The sequence below is a fragment of the Gymnoscopelus braueri genome (assembly GCF_963280865.1).
Source record: "Gymnoscopelus braueri genome assembly, chromosome: 11".
In the NCBI taxonomy this organism is placed as follows: Eukaryota; Metazoa; Chordata; class Actinopteri; order Myctophiformes; family Myctophidae; genus Gymnoscopelus; species Gymnoscopelus braueri.
Window position 1 is genome coordinate 24,494,682 of NC_137613.1, and position 21,488 is coordinate 24,516,169.

The 21,488-nt window shown below is 42.1% G+C and overlaps 1 protein-coding gene across 1 annotated transcript in view; it reads left to right on the plus strand.

Annotated features, from left to right (window-relative positions):
• The window catches only part of col9a1c (collagen, type IX, alpha 1c), a gene marked incomplete at its 3' end in the record, with an annotated part of 47,528 nt that extends 27,509 nt beyond the window's left edge, over positions 1 to 20,019 (plus strand). Inside the window, exons 19-38 of the mRNA XM_080442492.1 lie at positions 1,875 to 1,928; positions 2,269 to 2,322; positions 2,832 to 2,885; positions 3,813 to 3,866; positions 4,465 to 4,518; positions 5,735 to 5,788; positions 6,445 to 6,498; positions 8,792 to 8,836; positions 9,259 to 9,312; positions 9,485 to 9,538; positions 9,638 to 9,691; positions 10,883 to 10,954; positions 11,059 to 11,094; positions 11,909 to 11,953; positions 12,880 to 12,912; positions 13,052 to 13,198; positions 13,843 to 13,897; positions 14,600 to 14,794; positions 18,711 to 18,797; positions 19,817 to 20,019. Coding sequence (XP_080298618.1) covers positions 1,875 to 1,928; positions 2,269 to 2,322; positions 2,832 to 2,885; positions 3,813 to 3,866; positions 4,465 to 4,518; positions 5,735 to 5,788; positions 6,445 to 6,498; positions 8,792 to 8,836; positions 9,259 to 9,312; positions 9,485 to 9,538; positions 9,638 to 9,691; positions 10,883 to 10,954; positions 11,059 to 11,094; positions 11,909 to 11,953; positions 12,880 to 12,912; positions 13,052 to 13,198; positions 13,843 to 13,897; positions 14,600 to 14,794; positions 18,711 to 18,797; positions 19,817 to 20,019 — 1,458 coding nt within the window. The remainder of the gene's footprint in view (positions 1 to 1,874; positions 1,929 to 2,268; positions 2,323 to 2,831; positions 2,886 to 3,812; positions 3,867 to 4,464; positions 4,519 to 5,734; positions 5,789 to 6,444; positions 6,499 to 8,791; positions 8,837 to 9,258; positions 9,313 to 9,484; positions 9,539 to 9,637; positions 9,692 to 10,882; positions 10,955 to 11,058; positions 11,095 to 11,908; positions 11,954 to 12,879; positions 12,913 to 13,051; positions 13,199 to 13,842; positions 13,898 to 14,599; positions 14,795 to 18,710; positions 18,798 to 19,816) is intronic.
• Positions 20,020 to 21,488: the final 1,469 nt, after the last annotated feature.

The window sequence follows — 21,488 nt, forward strand, 5'->3', positions numbered from 1 at the left end:
AACAATGGCGGCCGCAATTTCTCAAGGAGAAATTGCTTCCCGTCGCTCCTATTTACATGCAACACCCACTGCATGTGGATCCCGCCCCCTTTTCTTCATCGGCTGTTGATTTGAATCCGAACGCAGTGGCCGCGCCCCTGCTGTCCAGGCTCTGAGGCGAAGTCTCCCAGACTAGTGTCTCAGAGGAGGGCTGTGGACAGTTCAGAAACCCACCTACCAGTGACATCATCGATGGGGAATCCAATCTAATAGAAACTGCAGGCTTTCGCGTTAATACAAATCTATATTCAAAATGTGAAATCTTGTTTTAAAAAAAAGCAAAACCTGCCTATCCATGATGTCACTGGTAGGCGGGAGGGCCATTTTATCATGAGCATTAATTGGGTGAAGTCGTCCTTTAACTTGGGTAGAACGTTCACCCAAAGTTTGCTTGAGCTTGCAGCTGGGTTGGTGTGAAGTGCATTCTGGGATTTTTGGCAGGGAAGCTGAGAATCCGAAAGAAGCCGATGCATGCAAACTCCCGCATGGAGGATGTGTGCGTCCTCCTCAGTCCAGCGGACTGACGGATACAGATATTTGTGGTTTTTCAGTTCTCGGAATGTGTGACACAGTGTGACAGTGTGACACACAGAAATGTGGGAGAGGTGTGATGACACAACTGTTTGAGCTAATTGACTCACACAGGATGAGTCAGCCATCGCCACACATGAGGGAAAAATAACCTGCCTGTCATGACAGGTTTATTCATTTTTTATCTGCGTTGTATTTCTGTGCAGTGACACCGACTAGACGTTGTACCTAAGGCATGGCAAGCAGCCGTCTGTAAACAACCCGATATAAAAGAGAACATTGGCCCAATACCCTGCTGTCGTCTCGTCCATACTCAATCTGTCACAGTCATATAGAACTCAACTAAATTAGTTGTTAAAATACAGCAGTATTGAGTTTTTAAAAAGAGGTTGCGTTTAAAAGTAGGATTCTCAGTGGAGTGCTATACCAACCAACTCCAGTAAACATATTACGAGAGATATGACAAGGGTATAACACTTCTCAAGCTGCGAGTCAAAGGGGATCAAACACTCACATTTACACTTATTTATTTGGCTCAAAAAATAAACTGCTTGCTGGTTTTGGCAATAAGCCTTCCTCGGAGCGCTTTGAGGATAAAAATCTTTAAAAGAATGTTTCCGGATAGAAAACACACTCATACTCATACACTGGTACTATCTATAAATGTTGAACACCCCTCAGCGTTTACTGCTGGAACGCAGAGAGCTCTGAGGAAGAAATTTGGCTAAATGCATATTCGTTTTTTTTCTGTTATAAGCTATGCTTCCTTTTTCATAACTACAGAAAAAGTAGCCTGTTATTTGTGTGTGTCTGTGTGTGCGTGTGCGTGTGCACGTGCGTGTGTGCGTGTGCACGTGCGTGTGCACGTGCGTGTGCGTGTGTGTACTGTTTACCCCGTTTTCTCCCCAATTTAGTCATCATGCCAATTATTTACTCCCCACACACGGGCCCATTGTGTTCTTACAGACGCTCGACAAAGCCGGATGCACCGCGGTGGATTCGAACCCCCCTAGACTCCGGTGGGCAGCTACTTTTCCAATGTGCCACCCGAGCACCAAAAGCAGCCTATTATTGCAACTGCAATATCTCACTAAAAACAAACAACAGTTTTAAGAGCCCTACGGATTTGTCCTGTATTTTTTCCATGGAGTATAACACAAATTTAGAGACACACAAAGTACACAAAATGCCATTCAGTCACTTGTGGTAACAGGAGAACATCACATGGACATCTTGTACAGGGATTTGACCGTCTCTTGTCGTTTCCAGCTTAATTGATTTGTTCCTGTTTTATTGATCTGCAGGGAGACGCGGGAGCAGCTGGTGCAGAGGGTCCCACTGGACGCATGGGAGATGATGTAAGGACTTCTCTTTGTTTACTGTATATCGTCTCTGTCATGGAAAAAAGAAAGAAACCCAAAGAGATATTATGGAGATCCAAGGTTTTTGCCCAACAGCAACAATATGCAGTGTGTGTTTACCTCGTTGCTGTGGGGTGACAACCTCATATATCCAAAACTATGTCAAATTCAAAAATAGCATATCTACAAGCTGAGCTTGCAGATCTGCTATTTTTGATACTTTTGTTACTTTTGTTTGACACTGTACTATGATCATTTACTGAAAAAAATAGGAGAGATAGGAGGTTTCTGCGACGATATGCGTGTTAATGATTACATCTCTGTTATGTATTTCTAGGGTCAAAGGGGGCCAATTGGATTCCCTGGTACCCATGGAGAGAAGGGAGATAGAGTGAGTATTGAAAGCACAGAAATTAAAGCCGCAACCCGTCACTTTCGTCACAGTTCCCTTTTGGCCATGGGAGATATGCACTGTGGTTTTAAAAGTGGGGTCTGGGGAACCCAGGGGGTCCTTGAGTGTTCCAATGAATGAATACAGCATCGAAATCAGTTTAACCACTTAAATAGCCAATCTACTGTACAAGCTCCCGACACGTCGCACTGTGACGCGTTGTATGAGCTTGTAGATCCGCTATTTTCAACATATCTTGAAAAGAATTAGCTACATTTTGAATATTTTTGGAAACATTCAACACAAATCTTGTATGGGGTTCCCTGGGATAAAATACATGGCCAAATACATGACATGAAAATGTTTGAGAAACACAGTTCTACCATACACAGTGATTAAAATGTGTTAGTCACTAAAATAAGTTAAGGATTGCAACTTTGAATGTTACACATACCGAAGTTGTACAGCTGTGCTTTCATACTAATGGAGTATTTTTCTGTCTTACACAGGGTCCTCCTGGTTTCAATGGCATCCCAGGACCTACCGGACCGCCTGGAGCTCCTGTAAGCAATCACAATCACAATTAACGCATTTAGACCTGTTGTAACCTATACCTATACCTATACGTCTTCAATGGTGTAAAGTAACCCAAACTTTACCCAAGAAATGTATTCAAGTACATTTTTTAGGTATTTTTACTTTTTTCAGTATACAATTTTCATATTTACTTCTACCCCACTACATCTCACAAAAGTACAAAATATTGTACTTTTACTCCACTACAATTATTAAAGCCATAAGCCACAAGAGGTCTCAGTTTACCTTGTATTTTATAATGGCTGAGAGGCGTAATGAGGCACGACGCGTCAGCGGAGTGCCTCCGACCCTCTTAGCTATTATGAAATAAAGGTCAACTGAGATCTCGCGTGGCTTATTGATTTTCTAAAGCGGTTACGGTTGCCATATTATGGCAACATGAAAATCATAGACATGTCCCAATTAAAACAGTTCTTAATAATTCACTACAAGATATTTTGATATTGCTTTTGTACTTTTACTCAAGTACATTTTGAATACGGAACTTCTACTTGTAACAGAGTATATCTACAATGCAGTAGGCCTATTAATATTTTTACTTAAGTAAATGGGAGTACTACTTATTCCATCACTGGTGTCATTTCATCTGCTACAGAGGCTGAGAAAACATTTCTTTATCGAACACTGACACTTCTCTAAAGTGTTTCAGAAAACTGTTAGAAGGCGTTTTTTAGAGTCTCAATGGGAAGATCACCTCTGTATCTTCTGGCCTCAGGTCTCAATGGGAAGATCACCTCTGTATCGTCTGCCGTTTTCAATTTGCTCTCTCAGAAGAAGGAATGGACAGATTGTTATTGATAACCATGCAGCTCTCCTGGGCAGAAGATTGTTTTTCCATAATTGCTGTGCCCACTGATGCAATTTGTTGACATGCTTTCCATTTCCTTCGTCAGGGTGTGGAGGGCATCAGAGGACGCCTGGGTTTGGAGGGACCCAAGGGTGACGACGTGAGTGTGCCCCCCCCCCCCCCTTCACCCATATCTAAACTTATAGCCCTACTTTCAATTAGGGCTGCAACTATCCGTTTTCTTACCGATTATTCTATCGATTACTTTTTTGATCAATTGAATAATCGAGAAGCATTGTTTTTAAAAACTAAACTAATTGATTGATGAATTCATGAATACATTTATTTATTTTATTCTTTGTCACAAAACAATGTGAAATAGTGAAAGTAATCTACAAGCTCACAACGCGTGAGCTTCTAGATTGAATTTTTTTTAACATTTTAGAAACGTTTCACCTACATATCTGGCATTATACCTGTATAATGATTTGCCCCCAAAAATAGGGATAAAGTATTCATCGATTATTATGTTATTTACACACCTTCCTTATTGACACGCCTTCTTCCCTATTAACCACTTAAAAACCCCATATGGTTGAGCAGAGTGCCTCAGGGCTCTATACTAGTGTATTTTATGTTTTCTGTTATTGTGGGGAAAGCTTTTTCTGACAAAACCTTTCCCCACAATACGGATGCTGGGGTTTAAGTGGTTAAACTGATTGGTTTGATGGGTGACCTTATATACATTTCATCAACAGGGAGCTCAAGGACCTCAAGGAGAGCAGGGCGTTGTCGGTGACAAGGGAGAGACTGTAAGTAACGAATGACAGATCTTCTTGTACATGATGTTATGTATATCATAGCAACGGACTGCAGTTAATAGTCATTGGTGTCAGTACATCTATATTAAAGTCCTGGTCAGTTAGGCCTGTCATAATTATTACATAATCATCTAATCGCAATTATTTGAGATGATAATCGTCATAATTGTTGTTGAGAAAGTGTTGTGGTAAATGGAAATTGTCATTTCTTTGTGTATTTAAGTTTTTGTCATAATCTGACCCATGCAACCTTTGTTTACAAAGCCCTAAAAGCCACACAATTAAATTGTTAATCAGCCATCATATATCGTCGGTGTCAGGTGGAAAACGTCAAAACTGTTGCTTTTCAGGAAACCCCCACCCCCCCCAAAAAACTGTGTTCCAATGTAGCAGATTAGTTATTAGTTATTATTTAGTCACAAGCTCTTGAGCTTGCAGGTTGTTTATTTTGCTACTTTTGCATAACTCTGTCATACGACTATGTATATGTACAGAAGGGGATCTCTGATAATGACATCAAAGAAAAGGACCCGCACACTGTCTGGAACAAAATGTGCTCTTTATTGTTTTTGCAAGTTCCAGACTTTTTTTTGCAAGTTCCAGACAGTGTGCATTTGATGTCATTATCAGCGATCCCCTTGTGAACATATGCACTTTTTGTCCTACGCACCTGTCATCAACCTTTGAGGTGTGCATCGGCTTCTTCTAAAAACACGACTATGTATCAAATTCAGTGTTCATTTATGAAAAATAAAATGAGGAAATATTGAGATGCAAGGTGTCTGTCTGCCTGACAGAGATGATTTCTGTGTTGCGGTGAATCAACTGTCTCCAGTGGCTGTCTGTTTCCTCAGCTGCCTCCAGTCAGGTCTGACCTTGGAAAGATTCGTGCAGCATACTCATGGAAGCTCTTCCAACGTGACTTAAAACTAAATACCCTTATATCTCTAAAACAATTGAGGAATATAGGCTACCTAATAACCGTCGTTGACGTACAGTGAAAATAATCGATTCAAGGTTTTAAATGTGTGCCTAATGTATGACATGGCCAACATAGGGATGACAGGTTGAAAGTAGTTCAACTGATTCTGCTTAATCTACAAGCTCACCATTGTGAGCGTGTAGATCGGCTATTTACCCAATTTTGGAAAATGGTTCTTTAAGTGTTAATATACAATTTGAATGAGTGAATGTTGTGATGTCACAGGGGGAACCTGGTGCGGACGGCTTGGATGGGGCCAATGGTGCGGATGGTGGCAAGGTGAGTGTGTGTGTGCTCAATTTCATGCATATAAATGAAAAAAACTAGTTCCTACAGATCCACTGTGTACATGCTTTTGTCCATGACTCATGTTTACAAGCTAGCCATCAGTCGTGTGTGTGTGCAGTGTGTGTGTTCGTGCGTGGGTGCGCGCGCGCCTGTTTGTGTGTGTGTGTGTGTGTGTGTGTGTGTGTGTGTGTGTGTGTGTGTGTGTGTGTGTGTGTGTGTGTGTGTGTGTGTGTGTGTGTGTGTGTGTGTGTGTGTGTGTGTGTGTGTGTGTGTGTGTGTGTGTGTGTGTGTGTGTGTGTGTGTGTGTGTGTGTGTGTGTGTACCATTATGATGATAATCTGTCACAGTTTCTCATTGTGATTTTGATGACAGCCATTGGTGTAAAGTAACTAAGTACCTTTACTCACATACTTTAAGTACATTTTGATGCCAATACCTTTTTACTTGTAATCAAGTACATTTTTGAATACAGGCTACTGCTACTTTTGACTTGACTTACTTGACTTATTCCTGTAGGCTCCTAGATGGAGCATAGGGCCGCAATCACACCCCACTACTAAGTAAAAAACATAATGTACAGTACTGTATGTGATAGGTAGGACATTAACACATTGACTGTGTGCATGATTATACTCTCTATCTTGCAGGGAGAAGCTGGCGTTTCTGGTGCCATCGGTATAAGGGGGATAGTTGGAATTCCTGTGAGTCCCATTTCATTCATCTGTGTCATTGTCATGTGTGTGTCATTGTCATGTGTGTGCTCTTGACCTTAACGCCAAGGAGAGAGAGAGACACAATACATTCACTCCGTTGTGTTGCATTGAACCGATACATTGTGCGGTTCAGTTATGGGCGGCCATAGCTGAATGTGTAGAGAGAGGCCGTGTGGTGATCAGAAGGTCCCTGGTTGATAATAATGTCCCTGAGAAAGACACTTAACCCCCAAACTGCTCCCCGGACACAGTGCTGTATTAATGGCCCTTCTCCACTGCTCTTAATAGGATGGGTAAATGCAGAGGACATATTTCACGTACCGTACTGTGTGTGTGGTACAATGACAAAGCATATCATAAAGGGCAAAGACAAAATTATTATAGTCTCCGCCAGGCCGAACGGCCGAAGGCCAGGGACTTCGTACTTTCACTTCTGAGCGGCATTCGATTTGTTGCCATTTTGCGTTCCCCCCTTCTTTTTTTTAACACAATTTTTGCAACTACTCATAAAAAGAATTTCTCCAAAACTCACACCATTTGGTACACATTATTGCTGTAGTCACGTGATCATCTGGAAGATGTATCAGTCTTCAGTATCAGTTTTCATATTCCATTCCGAATGATTCCGAAATTCTGAGTTTGCAGATTTCCAAAGTTTGCAGGCCCTGGGTAGGTAACCTGGCCTGGCGGAGAGACCTGCGCTCCGAGAAGCAAATTGTTCGAGTTGTTTTTGTGGCTGCATTGTCCTAGTACAGGTTATCTTTATAACTGCAAAATGGTTCACGCCTAATATGCTAACCCAGTCAGTCCAGGTGCAGACAGCCAGCCAGGCCAGTCTTTAAGTCTATTTATATGCCCAGTTTACTGGTGATGTACACCATTCTTATGCCTCTTTCATGCTAATGGCTCATACATTATGCAAACCTGACCAACACAAGCACAGATGGCCTTTTATGTGTTTTATTTGATTGTTTTATTTTTATCATTTTTAACTGGTATTACTGACTACTACTTTCTGTACGTATTCATCACTCTTAACCTCTATCTTTATTTCGACCTTAATTGCGGCACTGTTATGTCAACTTCCTCTGGATCAATAAAGGTCAATCTACAGTATCTGTATATTCAGTCATGGGTGCAGTCTCTGAGTAATCAAAACTTTATCACAGACAGTTTTCAAACGATCCAACTTTCTGTGTGTGTGTGTGTGTGTGTGTGTGTGTGTGTGTGTGTGTGTGTGTGTGTGTGTGTCTGTGTGTGTGTGTGTGTGTGTGTGTGTGTGTGTGTGTGTGCGTGTGCGTGTGCGTGTGTGTGTGTGTGTGCAAAGGCTAGGAAAAATCAATAGGACAGAAGCTATCCTCTTAGACTACACATGCAGCAGCATGGTTTCATAAAACATTTAACGGTAAACAAGCAGTCGATGCAGGGGGGGGGGGCTGATCCAATATCATCTAGTGATGACGGCAAGGTCATTCAGGTTAGAGGCTGTGACTAGGGAGGGACAGTAGACAAGAGAAACACAGAGAGAAAACCGTCTCCGTCGGACGGAAACCTTGTACTGTATGTCCAAAACAGTTACTTTTCAGGATTCAAATTCAAAAGTAGCAAATGTAGCAGATCTACAAGCTCAAAACGTGTCACCACAATCAGACTTAACCACTTTTACTTTTACTTAAACAAAAAAAGTTTTTAATGAGTCTACAAGCTCACAACACGTTGCGACGCACTGTGAGCTGGTACTTTCTGCTACTCTTGTGCGACGCTCTTGTACCACGAAGCAGGCCTTTAATTTAGAAAAAACTAACAAAAATATGAAAAAAGGAGATACAAGGTTTCTGCCCGAACCGACAGCAACGAAATACAGCCCATCCATTCATCTCACAGTCCTCTCAGAGCATATAATTACTCTGTCATTTCCTTTTTTTTTCTTCTAGGAAGAGGGCATTTTCCAGATGAAATATAGTTGGTCATTCCAAATGTGTCAGTGCTGATATAAAGAGCGGATGTCAGGAGATGGAAGCTCTTTTCTTAGTAACAGTTCTCTCTGATATGAGCCGTGCTGATACACACGTTGTTATTTCTGGTGCTGGTTGATAAGATATGATAACATCAGATAAACCTTTATATTGATGATCCCTTGGATGGAGTTCAGTTATCATAGCAACAACAGATGAATGGAAGTGAAGTCTTGTTGATGTTTGGTTGGGCCTTGAATCAACACAGTCTTCACAAAACAATAACACAGTCATTTGTTTGTCTATTTTCACTTTTCCCCTCTTAGGGACTGCCAGGGAAGCAGGGGCTAGTGGGAGCTATTGGTCCAAAGGTAATTTTGTCTTCCAACAAAATGAAGTGTGTTTACATAGGCTTGAGCCATCCAGTTCCATCCAATAATATCACAACATCCACCCATTAATCAATCTTCAGCTTCAAACAGTTTTTATGACACACCCAATCTTCAACATTCAAATCCCATCCGTCCCAAAATTATATTATGCCTGCCTGTCCTGTTTCACTCATAAATACATCATGAGTATCCACTAGTTAGTGGTTAGACACAAATGCTGTTTCATCTGGATTTTGGTCTAACTGTATAAACTGTTAGACCATGTTACGTTGAACCCTTAGCATCCCTATATTCTGGGGGTGAACATTCATAGAAAAGAGCTCCTGGTGTTCATCAAGTGAAGCGGAAAACCAGGTGTACTGTATTAAGAAAACATCAACTCACTAATTGTTTGATTTTAGGGTGATACTGGCGACGAGGGACTCGTCGGACCTGTGGGACTTCCTGGAAAAGCTGTGAGAATCCCCCTGTCATAGTTATTTTGTTCAGTTTTTGTCAAATGTCTTGAATTATGGAAAACAGTGAGATGCACTTACTTGATGCACTCACTGTGTATACCGGCACCTTTGTACCTGTTCAGCACAGAACCGTTACATCCCTGAGACATTTCTCTACTGTGTCTATTAGGGTGAAGACGGAGGCGATGGAGAAGATGGCATCCAAGGAGTCAAGGGTTCAACTGTGAGTACTAGGTTATTTTATTTCAGCGTGAAGTGGTTCCATCATGTCCGTTATACTGAGCTGTGGTTATATGTTTTGTCTCTGCTGTACATTTTTTAGGGTGAAACAGGAAAGCAGGGACCAGTCGGACCTGGTGGTCCACCGGGAATTGAGGTCAGTATTTGTTGCTTTATTTAAAGGATCTACACCATGAATTTAAAAAAATATTTGATATTTAATATCATATGGTGTATGTCCCTCAAACCTTTTTCAAAAGGTTTGAGCCTAAATCATCACTCAGATATACTCATCCCAAGTCAATTGTCTCTGGCTTATACAGCACTTTCAGCTGCAATACCAAAACGTCCTCTTGGGCAGGGGGGGGCTACTGAGCAATTCTGTCTGGCCAGCATCAATGCAATGGCAATGCAAGTGACATCACTTGCATTGCACATTCTGAAATGGCCTGTTCAGACACGCCCATTCTGAAAATCTCTGAAATGAGAATGAATGACTGAATGTTAAAAAAAAATATTTTTTGGGGTACAAGAGACACTGGGGAGCCCAAAAAATACTAAAAACCTAAAAAAAAAAATTTATGGTGTAGACCCTTTAAGTTCCCACCCACGCACGCACGCACGCACGCACGCACGCACGCACGCACGCACGCACGCACGCACGCACGCACGCACGCACGCACGCACGCACGCACACACACACTTGATGCCTCATTCCGACAGGTTGATTACTTTATTCGCTGTAAAGAGAAAAGAGGAAAAAAAGTACTTTGTTTCAGAAAAGATTACTAATTATGTTGCTTAATGTTGTGAAATATTCACATTCTGTGTGAATGTAATCATGACACATACAACACAGAGAAAATTGCTCCCTCGGTGTAAGGATAACTACATAACTCAAATAATATTACTTAACCATAAAAATGACCATTTTCTCACATGGGCCAGAAAAATGGCCCCATAAAGTCAAGGACAGTAATGCATAAACACACACACACACACACACACACACACACACACACACACACACACACACACACACACACACACACACACACACACACACACACACACACACACACACACACACACACACACACACACACACACACACACACACACACACACAGCTTTTCCTGGGTGTGTGCCTAAGTGTCCTTTAGCAAAACACTTAACCCCTTAACTGCCTGTAGGTTGGTGCCGTGCTTGGTTGCCTCCACCATCGGCGTGCGTGCGTGCGTGTGTGAATGTAATGCACATTATAAAGCACTTTGGATAAAGGTGCTCTTTAGATGCGCCATTTACCATGTGACACGTACAGTGAGTTTTTGCTGCATCTACTCTACAGGGTGACAAAGGGGAGAAAGGCGACACTGGACTCAAAGGAATAAAGGGACACACTGGACAGAAAGGAGAGCAGGTGACCGAGATCAAGGATCTCTTATTTTAAGAGTTTCATATTATTTTATGAACATGAACACTTCAGTGAAATATTGACCTATGTTCTTCTTGTGTTTGCTATAGGGCGCCTTGGGCCCAATAGGACCGAAGGGGAGTGAGGTAAGCGGCCTTCGACCTTTCCGCAAATAATGAAACAAGCTACAAGCTCACAATGTGATGTGTTGTGAGCTTGTAGATCCAACACATTTTAACTATGTTTGAAATAGGGCTTAAGTGGTTAAGTAATAATGTATTTTTTGTATGTATTTTAGCCCGAGGGGTCCCTCCCTAGAAACGGTGTTGAGTCAAAAGTACAATATTTGTCTTTGAAATGTACTGGGGTGAAAGTCATAAGCTTCCAAAAGAACAAATACTCAAGTGAAGGTACAGCTACTCAAAAAACGTACTTAAGTACAGTACTACAGGGCGGCAGTGCCTCAGGGGCTAGAGCAGCCGCTTGGGAATCAGAAGGTTCCCAGGTTGATCCTCAGCTCACCCTGGGTTAGAGTCAAAGTGTCCTTGAGCAAGACACTGAACTCCTAACTGCTCCTGATGAGCAGGTTGGTGCCTTGCATATTGTGCATTGCAAAGCACTTTGGATAAAGGTGCCATTAGAGCTGGACAATAGAGTAGTGAAGTCCTGACGTCACTTATGCTACCCCTGGGGCACGGACGTATTTTCTCTATAGAAAATACCATACCAAAGGTCATCTTATTATTGCGTCATATAAGACAGAATTCATTCATCGTAAATCAGGGCAAAAGTTTGAAATAAGCATAATATTGATTTGAAGTCATACCACCCAGCCCTAGGTGCTATTTAAATGCGCCATTTACTCCAGTAACTGTACTGTGTTACTGTCCACCACTGCTCTGCAGTGATTCCCTCTTTACAGATGTCTATTAACTTGTATAAACCTCTGTGTTTCACCAGGGAGATCCAGGTCAAACAGGAGATGCAGGCGTCAAGGGAGACCAGGTATGATATTGCCGCAGGGCCCGTCAGGTTCCCTCAGGTCTCTTCTCTCCAGAACACACACATTTCGTCAGGTTCCCTCAGGTCTCTTCTCTCCAGAACACACACATTTCCTCTCTTCACTTGTTGTAGACGCAGTGGCTCTTCTATAGGAACACAATTCCCAGTGGTGTGCAAACCAACCTTCCTAGAATGTACTGTAGAGACCATCGATTAGGATTTTTTTTTTTTGCAGCTGAATGAGAGAGAGAGAGATGAGAACTGGGGCTGACAGGGTAGAGAGCCATTTGGTAATCAGAAGGTCGGTTCACCCCCGGTCCGCCCGTTGAAGTGTCCCTGAGCAAAAGACACTTAATGCCTAACTGATCCCTGGGGAATTGTATTGATGGCACTTCCCCTTCGCTCCTAATAAAAGATGCAGAGGACAATTTAACGTACTGTATGTTCAAATATGCTATCACAAATACCCCCAGAACAACTAAAGGGAACACAATTATTTATTATTGTATCTTGTGAGACATGACACTTTGAGCCGGACAATAAATGCATAATATTATATAATATTGTTTGCCATAAAGTGAAATGGTCTCTAGGAATCATTGTTAGTTCAACGAGATGTTTGCTCACCAGAAATATATTTCAATACATTTACTGTAGTTTAATTTAGCCTTATCCCACATCTAGTATTGCTTGGGTTTCAACACCAAAACAGATCTGTTGGATGAGTCTTTACATTTCACAGGTTATTCATTGTTACTCTTTTCATTTTACTCTACACATTTTAGGTGTTTTAAGAACAGTACTGCCTTATTTATGCTCCGTGTCGCATGCCGAGAATAGCAGAGCGATCTACAAGATCGTCAATTTTCTGCGTAACAACGATTATAAATCAGGCATAACCCTGTCTTTGCTCTGGCTTTGTCTTACAGGGACCTCCTGGGATCCAGGGACTCAAAGGAGAGGTATTGTAGTAACATCTTTCGACCTCTACAACCCAGAGAGTGTCAGCCCTGCAACTCTCACACAATTTTTAATATGGTTCTAGCTCAATATATATCCTGGGCCGGTGATGTGTGAAGCTGTTTTCTGTTTGATCTTCAGGGTGGGGTGAAGGGCCACAGAGGTGCTACAGGTGCAGAAGGCAGACCGGGCCAGCCGGGACACGAGGGGCTTCACGGCCCACAGGGAGGCAGGGGTCTGGAGGGAGAGATCGGGATCCCTGGACCTTCTGGTCCCAGAGGGCTTCCTGTAAGTATAGGATCAGATGGTGGAAGAAGTACACAATTTTTTTTTACTTAAGTCAAAGTATCAATACGGCAATGTAGAAATACTCGGAATTCAAAAGTATTGGTACCAAAATGTACTTAAAGCACCAAAAATAACGTCCCGTTTCACAAGTTATCATATGTCAAAAATGTATACAAAATGGAAACAAAAGTGATTAATGTAGGTTTTGTAATAACAATTGAAATCTACAAAGTAACCAGTAACTTAAGTTTTTATATAGTTGTTGTGGAGTAAAAGTATAAAAAAGTATAAAAGTATTGAACATTGGAAACACTCCAGTAAAGTAAAAATACACAATGGTACTTACATTACACAGCACTTGAGTACAGTTACTTTCCACCACTGAGTAGGATGCAGTAGGGCAATTAATTATAAACACAAGTAAACACTACAATAACTATATCTATATCATTCACCATTGTCTTTGTGGTGTGAACTCTGCCATCCACTAGACTGTGGTTTTTGACACAAAAGGGAGACCATGTAATAATGGACATTTTCATTCATCAGCTGATGCCAATGATCTCGAAATGCCAGACATCGGGTCCGACACATCAGTCGAACACAAATGACATTCATGATGTTTGAATCATTATTTTTCCCAGGGTCCCAAAGTGACCGATGAGCAGCTCCGCAAGATGTGCTCAGCCGTCGTTGAAGGTAGGACGACATACGACATAAACATTTATTTGAATTGATACCTAGGGTGACATAATGTTAACCCTTTAAGACCGGGGGACGCATCTGTGTAACCACTTTATCCATATTTTATACTTTTGGCTATTAAAAAATAGCAGATATACAAGCTCATAGCGCGGCACCGAGTGCCGCGCTATGAGCTTGTAGATCAGCTATTTTATTTTAAATTGTGTTTTTTTTTTGCAAATCTTTGAATATATATCTATAAAGCAATTGTTTTTTACTCAAATCTTTGCTTCTGGGGGTCCCTGGATTTTTTTTTTTTTTAGATGGGGGTCCGCAGCCAAATACATATCGTTGTGGGGCTCCTTGACACTGACATTAATATTATAGCAACATAAGTGTTTCAGAAAACTGTTTTAAACTGATTTAGAAGACATTTGTAGAATCCCCAGAAGCAATAACATTTTAGCTAGAAATGCTCGCTTTAAATATATATATATTCAAAGATTTGCACAACATTTTTCACGATTTTTCAAAAATAGCAGATCTACAAGCTCATAGCGCGGCACTCGGTGCCGCGCTATGAGCTTGTATATCTGCTATTTTTGAATAGCCCAACGAAATCTAAAAATGACACACAGATGCGTTCTCAGGTCTTAAAGAGTTAATAACAACAAACAAACTCTTCATGTTCACCATTTTTTGCCTGTGTCCGTCTAGAATCACTAACAGAGTTTAGGAAAGAGCTTCTCAAGAAGCCACTTCCCATCGGAGCCCCTGGTTCTGCGGGAACGGCAGGGCCCGCGGGGCCCCCTGGAGCAGCTGGTGCAGCGGGAGCGGCCGGCGCTCCGGGGCCGGCGGGCGCCAAAGGCCATCCGGGCTACTTCGGACTGCCGGGTGTGCCTGGCAAGAAAGGTACAGTAGGATGGGTGGGGTCAGAGAGAGCGAATGGGACCAGGAAAGTGACTCTTGAAACAGAACACGAGCAAAGCAAAGATTCAAAGAGAGGCAGTTGTATGCAGCGTCTTTATTGATCAACAACACAGTAATCAACAAAACTAAGAGTCTAAAAGCCCATCTAGCAGCCCCGAAAGTCTGTTCTGCTCCTTACTCCCAAATGGAAATTGGCCAAATGCAGTGATGAGCTGTGGATTTTTGAACTAGGGGGGCTATATTTTCTGACGTGACGTGCACGCGCACGTGCACGCATGTGCACATAGCCAATCAGCTCAGTGCTAGTTGAAATACTGTATTCAACATGTGATTTTTAATGTAATTATATCTTATTATTTAGTTGCATTGTTAATTTGTTGTTTTTATTTTTGTTTCAATTAATTAATTATTTTATTTTCCTTTTAGTTTTATATAAAAGCCCTTTACATAGACTCACCCACACATAAGTACTTCAAATAATCAGACAACTTGTCTTTGTCTTGTCTCAGAGAACTGGGTCCTCTTCTAAGCGATCCCCTTCACACTCTGCAGTGCAGAGACTGTTGTCTCTCATTGTGAGAGGAATGTACACATTCAATTCAAGTCCATGGCTTTTTTCGAGTAGCCTAATGTTATGCAAAGCAGCCAGGTAGACGCTATTGAGAACGGCTCGCCGCTGACGGCGCGAACCTTGAGAGGCTATTGTTTAAACTTCAAGGTGTTAAGACCGCAGCTGACGGTGCGTGCTCGCGCGTGCATGTGGAGCTCCCAGCCCCCCAGCCAGCGCCAGAACTAAGGGGTCGCCGACCCCCCATAGCACCCCCTACAGCTCATCGTAAGAGTAGATCCACATCAGTAGGCTTCATCCTGATTAGATTCTATGTTACAGTATTTTGGATAGGTAGGAGAATGGGGGTCACTCAAAAAGGGTTCATCTTCCTGGGAGCGTGCACGCACTCGGCACGGTTCATGGCAATCCGCCCCGTTACATTTTGTGATGACTTGTGTGCAAGTGGAAGCTTAGGCCTAAGGGTGGCGCTAGAGGAACGACCATTCCATCACCAGGAGTGGGAAATCAATAGGGGTCATCATCTGGAGAGCAGCACATTCATGCAACCCAGACAGTAGTTTTCGCAATATTTTGCCTGGGAGGAAAATGTGAAAATCTTGGCCTAATGGTGGCGCTAGAGGAAAGGCGATGAGGTCACCAAAATCAATAGAGGCCATCCTCTGGGGTTCATCAAGGAAAGTTTCATGGCAATGCAGCCAATAGTTTTTGATACATTGCTATCTGTTGGAAACGGGGCCTTAGTGTAGCGGTTAGACCATATGCGCCTTTTGTAAGGACGGTCGTGGGTTTGAATCCTGCCTGGGGTCAACGTCAGCAAGGGCATGCAGTCGCAACAGGTTCCTAATGCCAAATCAAATCGGATTCAAGTCTCCTGAGGGAGTGCGTCTGAAGTCTGTCCTGGACAGGAGTCTCCAGACGTAAAAACGGATGATGCTGTCGGGTGGAAACCTTGTATGTCCAAAAAACTTTCCTTTTTTATTGTTAATTTAAAAAACCTTTTAGAATAGTGAAAATGCCTGATCTACAAGTTATATAAATATGCTGATCTACAACGCGTCGCATTGGGACACGTTGTGAGCTTGCAGATCTGCTATTTTCACTACTTGACACTCTTGTATGATGAAGTAGGGCATTCATTTATGAAACATTTAAAAAAGTTGAAATATGGAGATATGATGGAACGGATGGAATGACAGTACGACTGACTGGCTGGCTGGCTGGCTGGCTGGCTGGCTGACTGACTGACTGACTGACTGACTGACTGACATAGCCTTCCTTAGATCCCTGCCACTAGTGTTGCTTGAAATAGTTCAGTTGGTGTTAGTTTTTCAGTTGAGTATGAATTCATCTAGGCATTTAGCAGACACTCCACAGCTATTTACTATTTAAATGAAGTAGAAATGAAATTCTCAGGTGCCTCTTGCTAGACTCAGTGATCATCATTTTGACATTAACTGCTCAACTGTGTGCCCTCCACTCAACCTGATAATGGGAAGTTAATGAACTTGGAGGGAACCGCACCAAAATTTTAATGTTCTCCCCCACCCTGCTTGTCAAAAGTTAAGTGAGGAATAATGTACAGTGTGGCAGACATAATTGGGAATAAACCCCAACAAGGCAAAAGAGGATGCAATGCATCCCTCCTGAAGGGGGTTATTTTCTGATATTGAAATCAATAACATATTGATTTAATTATTATCTTGTTATCTTACACACTTCTTCCATAGCAACATAAACAGGCTGGAAACTTGTCTGTAATCATTACCATTATACTGACCATGATACTGCATGATACTGTCATGATACTGACATGATACTGACCATGATACTGACCATGATACTGACATGATACTGACCATGATACTGACCATGATACTGACCATGATACTGTCATGATACTGACATGATACTGACCATGATACTGACCATGATACTGACCATGATACTGACATGATACTGACATGATACTGACCATGATACTGACCATGATACTGACATGATACTGACCATGATACTGACCATGATACTGACCATGATACTGTCATGATACTGACATGATACTGACCATGATACTGACCATGATACTGACCATGATACTGACATGATACTGACCATTATACTGACCATGATACTGACCATGATACTGACATGATACTGACCATGATACTGACCATGATACTGACCATGATACTGACCATGATACTGACATGATACTGATACTGACATGATACTGACCATGATACTGACCATGATACTGATACTGACATGATACTGACCATGATATTGCCATGATACTGACCATGCTACTGACCATGATACTGACATGATACTGACCATGATACTGACCATGATATGTTTCTAATGCACCCATCCAACTAGAATGAATCTCAAAACTCCTTCAAGTCCCTGTGGTTTCATTACATGACATATAGTATATTATATGCGCTGTACAACTGCACAATTAACATGATAAACGGCAGTGTTCGGAATGCGTCTTTAACTTGTCCTTCATTCTCTGGAGAGCGTCCAAGGCTGACGCAGCATTGCGGTACGTGGCACAGTGGCAATCTACAATTCATAATGAAGCCTTTAGAGAAAACAGTGCTATCAGCCAGCCAGACGTTGTCTTCACTCTTCATACTGACGTAACGGCATGAAAGAAGCCGTGCAGGGCCATTGTCTGGACCGGAGATAGCCACACATCCATAGCATAAAATCAATGAGTCACAAAACGGGGTTCCCATTGGCCTCTCTAATGGTGTCCGCTTGGCTGTGAAAATAATAGGCCTCCCAATTGAATTTCTGCATCGATATTTGTAGTGGTGGAAGCTAACCAAGTACATTTAGTCAAGGAGTATTGTACTTAAAATGTTTAGATACTGTTACTTTACTTGAGTATTTCTATTTTTCTATACTTTATACTCCATTACATTGTTTATTGTTCCTTTTTAATTACAGTGACAACAGCAAAAACACTCTCATTCATACATATTATTTATTTTATAATTTGTCCGTTAAAAATAGCTGATCTATAAGTCCACAACGCTCTGCGACTCGCGATGCAACGCATTGTGAGCTTGTAGATCAGCTGTTGTCAAAGGATTTGGACACATTTGGAAACATTTGAATGCTTAAACTTTTGGCACTATTTTGTACTGTTACTCAAGTGGAACTTTGAATGTAGACCTTTAACTCATATTTCAGTGTATTTCTACACGGTGCTATTATTGCTACTTGTACCTAAGTAAAAACATCACAGTAGTTTTTCAACCACTGCCTCCCAATTGAATTTCTGCATCAATATTTGACAACGCTCCTCCTCTGCAGGGGACACCGGAGAAAGGGGCGATAAGGGAGTCAAAGGAGACGATGGAGTTGGAAAGAATGGAAGCCCGGGCGAGCCAGGAGCACAAGGTAACCCCACTTAGATTCTCATCATCATTGAATTATGTCCTTTTTATGGCGTTTACGCTCGCATGAACAAACCCATCTTTCAGCGCTCCCGGTTCTACTTTCCAGTGTCGCCGTGCCGGGGCACAGGCCACTGAAACACTGTGTGTAATAGCGTCCTGTCGTTGATGAGTTCAAACTCGTATCGCAGTGTCTGTGTGTGTTTTATTAAATAGACAAAGGTAATGCACGTGTCCTGAAAAATAATAGCTTTGTATGTCTAGCTGGTGACATCAGCCCTCTAACCAGCAAGAAAATATAAATGAGTTCAAGTTCAAGCTCAAGTTGTATCCTATATTAAAATTGGCTTAAGGGAGGGCCGGCGACGTCGCGCTCATGTCACCATGACTCAGCCATAACCATAAGGAGTTCCCAATGCAGCTACGCCCAAATATGGAGTGTGTTGTCTAACCTCAATGTGTCGTCAGGGCATCATGCGCAAACAAATCAGTCAGCTACATATATGGGCACAAAAGGGGGCATGCCCATATATGGGCATATACTGATGACATCAGGGATCTCCATATATGGTCACAAAAGGGATGAGGACTGACAGATACAGAGATCTTCATTATGGGCATATCACCATGCCCTAGTTTATTTAAAGTGCAAAGTCATGTATGTCTCGATACACTTTACAGCATTTTACATTTTACAACACAATATACAACAGTAAAATCAACATTTAAGAGCAAAACTGTCAATTATGAAATCATAGAGCAAAAACCCCAGGTCCTTTTTTTCACTTTGACTCCAAATCTCTTTGCCGAAAATAGCCAAACTAAAATCTCACAACGCGCTTGTAGATCGGCTATTTTCGCGGAATGATGGCCCCACAATTGGGACGCTAAAGGCTTTATGTGATTAAAGCATGCCTCACTTACGGTATACCGTCATGTTTTGGCCGCTGGTGTTGTAGAAACGGCAGGGAATGCGAAAATAAATATTGAACGAGTGCTTTTTAATCTCCACCCTCCCCCCAGGTCCAGCTGGCAAACCTGGCATCGGAAAGGATGGCAAGGATGGGGGAAGCGGGGAGAGCGGAACTCCCGGTGTCCCGGGTACACCCGGTCCAAGGGGGACCAAAGGGAACCCTGGCCTTTGTGACCCCTCGACCTGCATAAGCAGGCTCCCTCCCCTCTATATGGTCAGTGGGAAGAAGTCCGCCAGCTACAAAAACCCATGACACCATCAACCAGCTCATTAACACACTTGAAGGACCGCCTCACCCATTTTCGACATTATCTTCGTATAATTAGTCCTCACTAAAGCTCATTATAAGTTGGCCCCCCGTTTCTGTCGTCTCACTCTGCGTCTCAGGAGGAGGGGCTGTGGACACTTTAGAAAGCTGCCTACCAGTGACATCATTGGTAGGCAGGTTTGGTCATTTCAAAACAAGATGTATTTTTAAATGATTTATTAATGCAAGGACAATGGCTTCTACGTCAGCATGCTAACTTTCCAGGACGAGAAATGCTGTAGTTTCTAATTAGCTTGGAACCCCCGTCGATGATGTCACTGGTAGCCATGGGTTTCTGAACTGTCCATATAGCCCACCAATGAGACACAGAGTACTATAAGTAGACGGAAATTGTGCCATCTTATAAATAACGATCGTTTGAGAGGACCAATTACATGAAGATGAGGTTGAAAATAGGTCAAGTGCTCCTTTACAATCTGAAGCTTCATTGAACGAGTGAGCCAGGGGGTGTTGAGAGTCCAGGACTGGTGATCTTTGGCGGGTCTTGGAAAAAAAAAACGGACACAAAGGGAAAACAGAGCCGAGGAACCATTTGTAGAATAATGTATAGATGTTTTAAAAACCTTTGTATACGACCTTTAGACAGAGCTTTAGACAGAGCTAATCTGACGTCATGTACAGTACAAGAACAGTGTTCCCCAAACGTATTCACCCAAGTTAAATTTGGTGTCTTCAAACCAGCAGATGTGATGTGTTCTGAGCTTGTAGAGCGTCTAATTTCACTACTTTAGAGAAAAAAAATGTTTTGATTTTTTTTTGGGGGGGTGGGGGTGGGGTGGGGGGGTGTCCCGGGCCACTGTTTGGGAAACACTGGTATAGAAAGACAGCTGCTGCTGATGCCAATACAAGCTATTTTTCCCCAGCTGACGAGAGGCCGACAGGCCCATGACTTTACAACTTTATAATTGCTGGGCATTGGCAAATGTTCAGCAAAAAAATAAGAAATATGAAAATGTTGTAAAGTATTAAAAAAGGCACATTTCTTTTTATGCATGTTACGGTCTGATTCCTTGAATAAGCCCACAGAGAAACTCACTCATTATAATGACCTGCTTTGATGTTATTTTTCCAGAAGCAGTATGAACTAGCCCTTAATATAAACTGGTGCAGTAGACAATTTGATGCAAGTCCTTTGAAAAGAGTGGTATTGTTTACATTAGGATGACCATGAGAACGTATACTGCACCTTGCATCTCCCAACAATGTACAGATTAAGGATTTACAGAAGAAACGTATTATTTTTGTTTTGACAAAATTTCACATTCATGGTGTTTTCAAACAATGCAATAAAGTGGTGTGTTTTGGAAATGTCGCATTGTGTGCAATGAGGTCAGGTCACGTTTCTCAACTCATTTATCATATCATTGCTGTCGGGCAGAAACCTTGCATCTCCA